Source organism: Oncorhynchus gorbuscha, unplaced genomic scaffold (genome assembly GCF_021184085.1).
Source record: "Oncorhynchus gorbuscha isolate QuinsamMale2020 ecotype Even-year unplaced genomic scaffold, OgorEven_v1.0 Un_scaffold_564, whole genome shotgun sequence".
NCBI lineage: Eukaryota > Metazoa > Chordata > Actinopteri > Salmoniformes > Salmonidae > Oncorhynchus > Oncorhynchus gorbuscha.
In genome coordinates, this window is record NW_025745395.1 from 384,294 (window position 1) to 396,793 (window position 12,500).

At 44.5% G+C, this 12,500-nt stretch overlaps 1 protein-coding gene across 1 annotated transcript in view; it reads left to right on the plus strand.

The window, feature by feature from the left end:
• LOC124018706 (protein sidekick-1-like) overlaps window positions 1-12,500 on the plus strand; it is a 53,911-nt gene that overhangs the window by 38,476 nt on the left and 2,935 nt on the right. Inside the window, exons 8-9 of the mRNA XM_046334059.1 lie at window positions 10,731-10,946; window positions 11,888-12,009. Of these exons, the coding sequence (XP_046190015.1) occupies window positions 10,731-10,946; window positions 11,888-12,009 (338 nt within the window). The remainder of the gene's footprint in view (window positions 1-10,730; window positions 10,947-11,887; window positions 12,010-12,500) is intronic.

The window sequence follows — 12,500 nt, forward strand, 5'->3', positions numbered from 1 at the left end:
GTCTTTGGTAGTTGGACGAGCCTGTCTTTGGTAATTGGACGAGCCTGTCTTTGGTAGTTGGATGAGCCTGTCTTTGGTAATTGGACGAGCCTGTCTTTGGTAATTGGACGAGCCTGTCTTTGGTAATTGGACGAGCCTGTCTTTGGTAATTGGACGAGCCTGTCTTTGGTAATTGGACGAGCCTGTCTTTGGTAGTTGGACGAGCCTGTCTTTGGTAATTGGACGAGCCTGTCTTTGGTAGTTGGACGAGCCTGTCTTTGGTAGTTGGACGAGCCTGTCTTTGGTAGTTGGACGAGCCTGTCTTTGGTAATTGGACGAGCCTGTCTTTGGTAATTGGACGAGCCTGTCTTTGGTAATTGGACGAGCCTGTCTTTGGTAATTGGACGAGCCTGTCTTTGGTAGTTGGACGAGCCTGTCTTTGGTAGTTGGACGAGCCTGTCTTTGGTAGTTGGATGAGCGCTCTTTGAAAAGGGGGCTGGATAGACTACTTGAACAAGTGAAATGCAGGTATGTGACTTGTGAATACTGAAAAGGCAAAAGGCTCCAAAATATTGTCAAAGCTGCTCTCAGAAGACCATTTAAAAAAAACTTAATCCAATGGAACGAAATGGCAGGAAACCAATCATTATTTTGTGTATCTAAATAGGAGATTAATCATAACAAAAGACACAACTCTCCTTCCATGGGCACTGTGTATTGGCTGTTCTTCACCATACACTGTGTATATGCTGTCCTTCACAATACATTGTGTATATGCTGTCCTTCACAATACACTATGTATCGGCTGTTCTTCACAATACACTGTGTATATGCTGTCATTTACAATACACTGTGTATAGGCTGTGTATAGGCTTCCTTCACAATACACTGTGTATATGTTGTCCTTCACAATACACTGTGTATAGGCTGTCATTTACAATACACTGTGTATAGGCTGTGTATAGGCTGTCATTTACAATACACTGTGTCTAGGCTGTCATTTACAATACACTGTGTATAGGCTGTGTATATGCTGTCATTTACAATACACTGTGTATAGGCTGTCCTTCACAATACACTGTGTATAGGCTGTGTATATGCTGTTCTTCACAATACACTGTGTATAGGCTGTGTATAGGCTGTGCTTCACAATACACTGTGTATATGCTGTGCTTCACAATACACTGTGTATAGGCTGTGCATCACAATACACTGTGTATAGGCTGTACTTCACAATACACTGTGTATAGGCTGTGCATCACAATACACTGTGTATAGGCTGTGCATCACAATACACTGTGTATAGGCTGTGCTTCACAATACACTGTGTATATGCTGTGCTTCACAATACACTGTGTATAGGCTGTGCATCACAATACACTGTGTATAGGCTGTACTTCACAATACACTGTGTATAGGCTGTGCTTCACAATACACTGTGTATATGCTGTGCTTCACAATACACTGTGTATAGGCTGTGTATAGGCTGTGCATCACAATACACTGTGTATAGGCTGTACTTCACAATACACTGTGTATAGGCTGTGTATAGACTGTCCTTCACAATACACTATGTATAGGCTGTGCTTCACAATACACTGTGTATAGGCTGTGTATAGGCTGTGCTTCACAATACACAGTGTATAGGCTGTGTATAGACTGTCCTTCACAATACACTATGTATAGGCTGTGCTTCACAATACACTGTGTATAGGCTGTGTATAGATTGTCCTTCACAATACACTGTGTATAGGCTGTTCTTCACAATACACTGTGTATAGACTGTCCTTCACAATACACTGTGTATAGGCTGTGCTTCACAGTACACTGTGTATAGGCTGTGTATAGGCTGTGTATAGGCTGTGCTTCACAATACACTGTGTATAGGCTGTTCTTCACAATACACTGTGTATAGGCTGTGTATCGGCTGTGCTTCCCAATACACCGTGTATAGGCTGTTCTTCACAATACACTGTGTATAGGCTGTGCTTCACAGTACACTGTGTATAGGCTGTGTATAGGCTGTGCTTCCCAATACACCGTGTATAGGCTGTGTATAGGCTGTGTATAGGCTGTGTATAGGCTGTGTATAGGCTGTGCTTCCCAATACACTGTGTATAGGCTGTGCTTCACAATACACTGTGTATAGGCATTTACATTACATTTAAGTCATTTAGCAGACGCTCTTATCCAGAGCGACTTACAAATTGGTGCATTCACCTTATGACATCCAGTGGAACAGTCACTTTACAATAGTGCATCTAAATCTTAAAGGGGGGGGGGGTGAGAAGGATTACTTATCCTATCCTAGGTATTCTGTGTATAGGCTGTGCTTGTCATGCAGGTGAAAGAGGACCCAAAAGCGACTTAACAGAAACAGAGTTTATTCAAGTCCAAACAGGGAATAACAGAAATCCTCTAGTCTGTAGAGGGGAATAACAGGAGAAGCGGCCACAGACTGCAGGTCGCTTCGGGTAGGCGCAGGCCGTAGTTGACAGAGACACCTGCTCACACGCAGCATCTGATGAAGGCAAAAAACACGACAGGACAGGGCGATACACAATCACAGCAAAAACACGACAGGACAGGGCGATACACAATCACAGCACGGTGAATTCTAAACAAGGAACCGACAGGACAGGAACGGAACACAAAGGAATAAATAGGGACTCCAATCAGGGAAAGGATCGGGAACAGGTGTGGGAAGACTAAATGATGATTAGGGGAATAGGAACAGCTGGGAGCAGGAACGGAACGATAGAGAGAAGAGAGAGCGAGAGAGTGAGAGAGGGAGGGGGAGAGAGAGGGATAGAAAGAGGGAAAGAACCTAATAAGACCAGCAGAGGGAAACGAATAGAATGGGGAGCACAGGGACAAGACATGATAATAAATGACAAACATGACAGTACCCCCCACTCACCGAGCGCCTCCTGGCGCACTCGAGGAGGAATCCTGGCGGCAACGGAGGAAATCATCGATGAGTGAACGGTCCAGCACGTCCCGAGACGGAACCCAACTCCTCTCCTCAGGACCGTAACCCTCCCAATCCACTAAGTATTGGTGACCCCGTCCCGAGAACGCATGTCCATGATCTTATGTACCTTGTAAATAGGTGCGCTCTCGACAAGGACGGGAGGGGGAGGGAAGACGAACGGGGTGCGAAGAAAGGGCTTAACACAGGAGACATGGAAGACAGGATGGACGCGACGAAGATGTCGCGGAAGAAGCTGTCGCACAGCGACAGGATTGACGACCTGGGAGACACGGAACGGACCAATGAACCGCGGAGTCAACTTACGAGAAGCTGTCGTAAGAGGAAGGTTGCGAGTGGAAAGCCACACTCTCTGGCCGCAACAATACCTTGGACTCTTAATCCTGCGTTTATTGGCGGCTCTCACAGTCTTCCCCGCAGACAAAGGCAGACCGGTAATGAAGTCTAAGGCGATGTGAGACCATGGTCGAGAAGGAATGGGGAGCGGTCTGAGACGACCGGCAGGAGGAGAGTTACCCGACTTAGTCTGCGCGCAGTCCGAACAAGCAGCCACGAAACGGCGCGTGTCACGCTCCTGAGTCGGCCACCAAAAGCGCTGGCGAATAGACGCAAGAGTGCCTCGAACACCGGGATGACCAGCTAACTTGGCAGAGTGAGCCCACTGAAGAACAGCCAGACGAGTGGAAACAGGAACGAAAAGGAGGTTACTAGGACAAGCGCGCGGCGACGCAGTGTGCGTGAGTGCTTGCTTAACCTGTCTTTTCAATTCCCCAGACTGTTAACCCGACAACACGCCCATAAGGAAGAATCCCCTCGGGATCAGTAGAAGCCACAGAAGAACTAAACAGACGGGATAAGGCATCAGGCTTGGTGTTCTTGCTACCCGGACGGTAAGAAATCACAAACTCGAAACGAGCGAAAAACAACGCCCAACGAGCTTGACGGGCATTAAGTCGTTTGGCAGAACGGATGTACTCAAGGTTCTTATGGTCTGTCCAAACGACAAAAGGAACGGTCGCCCCCTCCAACCACTGTCGCCATTCGCCTAGGGCTAAGCGGATGGCGAGCAGTTCACGGTTACCCACATCATAGTTGCGCTCAGATGGCGACAGGCGATGAGAAAAATAAGCGCAAGGATGAACCTTATCGTCAGACTGGAAGCGCTGGGATAGAATGGCTCCCACGCCTACCTCTGAAGCGTCAACCTCGACAATGAATTGTCTAGTGACGTCAGGAGTAACGAGGATAGGAGCAGACGTAAAAGGTTCTTTTAGAAGATCAAAAGCTCCCTGGGCGGAACCGGACCACTTAAAACACGTCTTGACAGAAGTAAGAGCTGTGAGAGGGGCAGCAACTTGACCGAAATTACGAATGAAACGCCGATAGAAATTAGCGAAACCTAAAAAGCGCTGCAACTCGACACGTGACCTTGGAACGGGCCAATCACTGACAGCTTGGACCTTAGCGGAATCCATCTGAATGCCTTCAGCGGAAATAACGGAACCGAGAAAAGTAACGGAGGAGACATGAAAAGAGCACTTCTCAGCCTTTACGTAGAGACAATTCTCTAAAAGGCGCTGTAGAACACGTCGAACGTGCTGAACATGAATCTCGAGTGACGGAGAAAAAATCAGGATATCGTCAAGATAGACAAAAACAAAGATGTTCAGCATGTCTCTCAGAACATCATTAACTAATGCCTGAAAAACAGCTGGCGCATTGGCGAGACCGAACGGCAGAACCCGGTACTCAAAATGCCCTAACGGAGTGTTAAACGCCGTTTTCCACTCGTCCCCCTCTCTGATGCGCACGAGATGGTAAGCGTTACGAAGGTCCAACTTAGTAAAGCACCTGGCTCCCTGCAGAATCTCGAAGGCTGATGACATAAGGGAAGCGGATAACGATTCTTAACCGTTATGTCATTCAGCCCTCGATAATCCACGCAGGGGCGCAGAGTACCGTCCTTCTTCTTAACAAAAAAGAACCCCGCCCCGGCCGGAGAAGAAGAAGGCACTATGGTACCGGCGTCAAGAGACACAGACAAATAATCCTCGAGAGCCTTACGTTCGGGAGCCGACAGAGAGTATAGTCTACCTCGAGGAGGAGTGGTCCCCGGAAGGAGATCAATACTACAATCATACGACCGGTGAGGAGGAAGGGAGTTGGCTCGGGACCGACTGAAGACCGTGCGCAGATCATGATATTCCTCCGGCACTCCTGTCAAATCGCCAGGTTCCTCCTGAGAAGTAGGGACAGAAGAAACGGGAGGGATGGCAGACATTAAACACTTCACATGACAAGAAACGTTCCAGGATAGGATAGAATTACTAGACCAATTAATAGAAGGATTATGACATACTAGCCAGGGATGACCCAAAACAACAGGAGTAAACGGTGAACGGAAAATCAAAAAGAAATAGTCTCACTGTGGTTACCAGATACTGTGAGAGTTAAAGGTAGTGTCTCAAATTTGATACTGGGAAGATGACTACCATCTAAGGCAAACATGGGCGTAGGCTTGTCTAACGGTCTGAAAGGAATGTTATGTTTCCGAACCCATGCTTCGTCCATGAAACAACCCTCAGCCCCAGAGTCAATCAAGGCACTGCATGTAGCACCCGAACCGGTCCAGCGTAGATGGACCGACATAGTAGTACAAGATCTAGATGAAGAGACCAGAGTAGTAGCGCTCACCAGTAGCCCTCCGCTTACTGATGGGCTCTGGCCTCTTACTGGACATGAATTAACAAAATGTCCAGCAACTCCGCAATAGAGGCACAGGCGGTTGGTGATCCTCCGTTCCCTCTCCTTAGTCGAGATGCGAATCCCTCCCAGCTGCATGGGCTCAGTCTCAAAGCCAGAGGAGGGAGATGGTTGCGATGCGGAGCAGGGAAACACCGTTGATGCGAGCTCTCTTCCACGAGCCCGGTGACGAAGATCTACCCGTCGTTCTATGCGGATGGCGAGAGCAATCAAAGAGTCCACATCTGAAGGAACCTCCCGGGAGAGAATCTCATCCTTAACCACTGCGTGGAGTCCCTCCAGAAAACGAGCGAGCAGCGCCGGCTCGTTCCACTCACTAGAGGCAGCAAGAGTGCGAAACTCAATAGAATAATCCGTTATGGACCGTTCACCTTGGCATAAGGAAGCCAGGGCCCTAGAAGCCTCCCTACCAAAAACTGAACGGTCAAAAACCCGAATCATCTCCTCTTTAAAGTTCTGGAACTTGTTAGAGCAATCAGCCCTTGCCTCCCAGATAGCTGTGCCCCATTCTCGAGCCCGGCCAGTAAGGAGTGAAATGACGTAAGCAACCCGAGCTCTCTCTCTAGAGTATGTGTTGGGTTGGAGAGAGAACACAATCTCACACTGCGTGAGAAAGGAGCGGCACTCAGTGGGCTGCCCGGAGTAGCAAGGTGGGTTATTAACCCTAGGTTCTGGAGGCTCGGCAGGCCAGGAAGTAACAGGTGGCACGAGACGTAGACTCAGGAACTGTCCAGAGAGGTCGGAAACCTGAGCGGCCAGGTTCTCCACGGCATGGCGAGCAGCAGACAATTCCTGCTCGTGTCTGCCGAGCATGGCTCCTTGGATCTTGACGGCAGTGTAACGAGCGTCTGAAGTCGCTGGGTCCATTCCTTGGTCGGTTCCTTCTGTCATGCAGGTGAAAGAGGACCCAAAGCGACTTAACAGAAACAGAGTTTATTCAAGTCCAAACAGGGAATAACAGAAATCCTCTAGTCTGTAGAGGGAATAACAGGAGAAGCGGCCACAGACTGCAGGTCGCTTCGGGTAGGCGCAGGCCGTAGTTGACAGAGACACCTGCTCACACGCAGCATCTGATGAAGGCAAAAAACACGACAGGACAGGGCGATACACAATCACAGCAAAAACACGACAGGACAGGGCGATACACAATCACAGCACGGTGAATTCTAAACAAGGAACCGACAGGACAGGAACGGAACACAAAGGAATAAATAGGGACTCCAATCAGGGGAAAGGATCGGGAACAGGTGTGGGAAGACTAAATGATGATTAGGGGAATAGGAACAGCTGGGAGCAGGAACGGAACGATAGAGAGAAGAGAGAGCGAGAGAGTGAGAGAGGGAGGGGGAGAGAGAGGGATAGAAAGAGGGAAAGAACCTAATAAGACCAGCAGAGGGAAACGAATAGAATGGGGAGCACAGGGACAAGACATGATAATAAATGACAAACATGACAGTGCTTCACAGTACACTGTGTATAGGCTGTGTATAGGCTGTGCTACCGTTAAAAGACCTGCTCTTTGTGGGTCTTAAAAAACTTGCGGTTAACGCTTCATGAAATGATCACCGCAGCGCTTGATTTTAAGGACACACCTCAAATATTGCCACAGGTAGACAAGGGTAGAAATTATTATTATAACTGTGTAGGGGGGGGGTAGATAACAGTGGTTTCCTTGACAAGGGTAGAAATGGAGCTTTCCAGAAATGCCAGAAGTTGTTTACTGTCCTGCTAATAGTCGACAAACAGCATTACTGTTTCCCAGGAAACAGGAAAAAAGAAACCACAACTTATATTTGCTGCCCGCGACACGAGAGCTGCAACACATATGAATGAATAACAACACTGCAACACTAAGGACATAGCTCTAGAACTAGAACAGTAAAGTAGTTAGCTCTAGAACTAGAACAGTAAAGTAGTTAGCTCTAGAACTAGAACAGTAAAGTAGTTAGCTCTAGAACTAGAACAGTAAAGTAGTTAGCTCTAGAACTAGAACAGTAAAGTAGTTAGCTCTAGAACTAGAACAGTAAAGTAGTTAGCTCTAGAACTAGAACAGTAAAGTAGTTAGCTCTAGAACTAGAACAGTAAAGTAGTTAGCTCTAGAACTAGAACAGTAAAGTAGTTAGCTCTAGAACTAGAACAGTAAAGTAGTTAGCTCTAGAACTAGAACAGTAAAGTAGTTAGCTCTAGAACTAGAACAGTAAAGTAGTTAGCTCTAGAACTAGAACAGTAAAGTAGTTAGCTCTAGAACTAGAACAGTAAAGTAGTTAGCTCTAGAACTAGAACAGTAAAGTAGTTAGCTCTAGAACTAGAACAGTAAAGTAGTTAGCTCTAGAACTAGAACAGTAAAGTAGTTAGCTCTAGAACTAGAACAGTAAAGTAGTTAGCTCTAGAACTAGAACAGTAAAGTAGTTAGCTCTAGAACTAGAACAGTAAAGTAGTTAGCTCTAGAACTAGAACAGTAAAGTAGTTAGCTCTAGAACTACAAAACTAAAGTACATAGCTCTAGAATACTAAAGTACATAGCTCTAGAACTAGAACAGTAAAGTAGTTAGCTCTAGAACTACAAAACTAAAGTACATAGCTCTAGAACTAGAACAGTAAAGTAGTTAGCTCTAGAACTACAAAACTAAAGTACATAGCTCTAGAATACTAAAGTACATAGCTCTAGAACTAGAACAGTAAAGTAGTTAGCTCTAGAACTACAAAACTAAAGTACATAGCTCTAGAATACTAAAGTACATAGCTCTAGAACTACAACACTAAAGTACATAACTCTAGAACTACCACACTAAAGTACATAACACTAGAACTACAACACTAAAGTACATAGCTCTAGAACCTCAACACTAAAGTACATAGCTCTAGAACTACAACACTAAAGTGCATAGCTCTAGATCTACAACACTAAAGTACATAGCTCTTGAACCTCAACACTAAAGGACATAGCTCTAGAACTACAACACTAAAGGACATAGCTCTAGAACCTCAACACTAAAGTGCATAGCTCTAGAACTACAACACTAAAGGACATAGCTCTAGAACTACAACACTAAAGGACATAGCTCTAGAACTACAACACTAAAGGACATAGCTCTAGAACCTCAACACTAAAGTACATAGCTCTAGAACTACAACATTAAAGAACTTAGCTCTATAACTAGAACACTAAAATAGCTCTAGAACAATATCTAGTGAAACCTAGTCTACTCTGTCCTGTCTCAGTGAAGTAGTGATGTTTCATCTGTTGTTATGCTCGGTATGAGGACAGCCCTGCTGCTTCTCTTCACATTAACTATCCCTTACACACACACACACACACACACACACACACACACACACACACACACACACACACACACACACACACACACACACACACACACACACACACACACACACACACACACACACACACACACACACACACACACACACACACACACACACACACACACACACACACAGGTATAGGTATGGTGTGATGAATGAGTGTGTGGATGTGGGTAGATCTATTTGCAGGGGTTGTGAAAAGGTGTGTGTGTATAACTTCTCCATCTGTCCATCTCTCTCCCAGTTCAGTTCAATTCAAGGCTTTATTCACATGAGAAACATATGTTTACGTTGCCAAAGCAAGTGAAGTAGATAAACAAAAGTGAAATAAACAACAAAACATTTGTAACAGTAAACAAGTACATAATAAACAAAAGTGCAATAAACAATAAAAATGAACAGTAAACAAGTACATAATAAACAAAAGTGAAATAAACAATAAAAATTAACAATAAACAAGTACATAATAAACAAAAGTGAAATAAACAACAAAACATTTGTAACAGTAAACAAGTACATAATAAACAAAAGTGAAATAAACAATAAAAATTAACAGTAAACAAGTACATAATAAACAAAAGTGAAATAAACAATAAAAATGAACAGTAAACAAGTACATAATAAACAAAAGTGAAATAAACAATAAAAATTAACAGTAAACAAGTACATAATAAACAAAAGTGAAATAAACAATAAAAATGAACAGTAAACATCACACTGACAGAAGTTCCACAAGAATAAAGACATTTCAAATGTCATATTATGTAAATATACAGTGTTGAAACGACGTGCAAATAGTTAAAGTCCACAAGGGAAAATAAATAAACATAAATATGGGTTGTATTTACAATGGTGTTTGTTCTTCACTGGTTGCCGTTTTCTTGTGACAACAGGTTAACCAATAGAAATGGGAGTTAATCAAAATCGTGTTTGTTTTCAAATTCTCTGTGTGTCTGTGTAATCTGAGTGAAATTATGTGTCTCTAATATGGTCATACATTTGGCAGGAGGTTAGGAAGTGCAGCTCAGTTTCCACCTCATTTTGTGGGCTGTGAGCACATAGTCTTCTCTTGAGAGCCATGTGTCAAGTAATTATCTTTTTGTTTTCCATTGATTTGGTTGGGTCTAATTGTGCTGCTGTCCTGGGGCTCCTTGGGCTCTGTGACGTCTGTTTGTGTTTGTGAACAGAGCCCCAGGACCAGCTTGCTTAGGGGACTCTTCGCCAATTCTTCTCTGCAGAATTGATAATTAGTGGGTATCGGCCTAATTCTCGCTCTCAATTCAATTAAAGGGCTTTATTGGCATGGGGAACATACGACTACATTGCCAAAGCAAGTGAAATAGATCATTAACAATAATCTCTCTCTCCATCTCCATCTCTCTCTGTCTCTGTCTCTCACTCTCTACCTCTCTCTCTCTCTCTCTCTCTCTCTCTCTCTCTCTCTCTCTCTCTCTCTCTCTCTCTCTCTCTCTCTCTCTCTCTCTCTCTCTCTCTCTCTCTCTCTCTCTTTCTTTCTCTCTCTCTCTCATCTCCATCTCTCTCTCCATCCTCATCTCTCTCTCCATCTCCCCCCTCTCTCTCTCTCTCGCTCTCTCTCTCTCCATCTCTCTCTCTCTCCATCTCCATCTCGCTCTCTCTCTCCATCTCTCTCTCTCTCTTTCTGTAGGTTATGTGATATTGTGGTGTGTTTCTGGGTCAGCATCGGGGTCAGGGTCGGAGGGCAATGCGTCATGTGAGGAGCGAGCTCTCTCTAACTCTACCCTGCAATACAAGGTCACCAGCTTGACCTCTATGACATCATACGCCCTGGAGGTCGCCGCCATGACAGCGGCAGGAAGAGGCGTGGCCACCACCTCCACCATCTCCTCTGGAGTTCCACCAGGTCAGACAACATATCATCATCATCATCATCACATTCCATTAATATATATGAGACGTCCACGCATCACAGAAACAGAGGAGCTCAGAATTAATTTTATTTTTTATTTTACCTTTATTTAACCAGACAAGTCAGTTAAGAACACATTCTTATTTTCAATGATGGCCTAGGAACATTGGGTTAACTGCCTGTTCAGGGGCAGAACGACAGATTTGTACCTTGTCAGCTCGGGGATTTGAACTTGCAACCTTCAGGTTACTAGTCCAACGCTCTAACCACTAGGCTACTAGGCTAAGATGCCATTATCTTTACCTCCGCAGATAAGTGGCTGTTACTGCACCGGCCATGATTCAAAACACACAGACACACACACACACACACAGACACACACACACACACACACACACACACACACACACACACTGGAGTCACAATCATGTAGAACAGCTTAGACAAAAAGTCTGTGTGTCTGTGTGTCTGTGTGTCTGTCTGCGCGAGAGAGAGGCCAAGATGCAATCATTATTACCCCTTATTAACAGATAATAGATAAGTCATTATTAGCCCTTATTAACAGATAATAGATAAGTAATTATTACCCCTTATTAACAGATAATAGATAAGTCATTATTACCCCTTATTAACCACTAATAGATAAGTCATTATTACGCCTTATTAACCACTAATAGATAAGTCATTATTTGCCCTTATTAAACTCTAATAGCTAAGTCATTGAGGGAAACAGAGAGAGAGAAACTAAGAGAAACAGAATAGAGGCAGAGCGAGAGAGAGAGAGAGAGAGAGAGAGAGAGAGAGAGAGAGAGAGAGAGAGAGAGAGAGAGACAGAGAGAGAGACGGAGAGACGGAGAGAGAGAGAGAGAGAGAGAGAGAGGTTTGGAGAGAGACAGTGGTGTGCCTTCTAACCTGTTGTTGTGTCTGTATCTCAGAGCTTCCTGGTGTGCCCTCTAACCTGGTCATCTCCAACATCAGCCCTCGCTCCGCCACACTAAGGTTCCGCCCCGGCAGCGATGGGAAGACGGTCATCTCCAAATGGATCGTAGAAGGACAGGTCAGGATTTCACTGTCGTTTCGAAGCTCCTATCCAGCTACACAGTTTGTACATTTAACTAAATCCAAAGCAGTAATTTCACAGTTAGCTACAAAGCTGATATCAGTAGGTCATCCCTGGACCCGTATATACAAGGGATATCCAGGGCCCAACGAGTCTCAGAGAAGGAGAGAATACTGTTACTGTTATACTGTTACTGAATACTGTTACATGGACAGATGTTTACATCATAGTGAATACTGTTACATGGACAGATGTTTACATCATAGTGAATACTGTTACAGAACAATATGTTGACATCATAGTGAATACTGTTACATGGACAGATGTTGACATCATAGTGAATACTGTTACATGGACAGATGTTGACATCATAGTGAATACTGTTACATGGACAGATGTTGACATCATAGTGAATACTGTTACAGAACCAGATGTTTACATCATAGTGAATACTGTTACAGAACCAGATGTTTACATCATAGTGAATA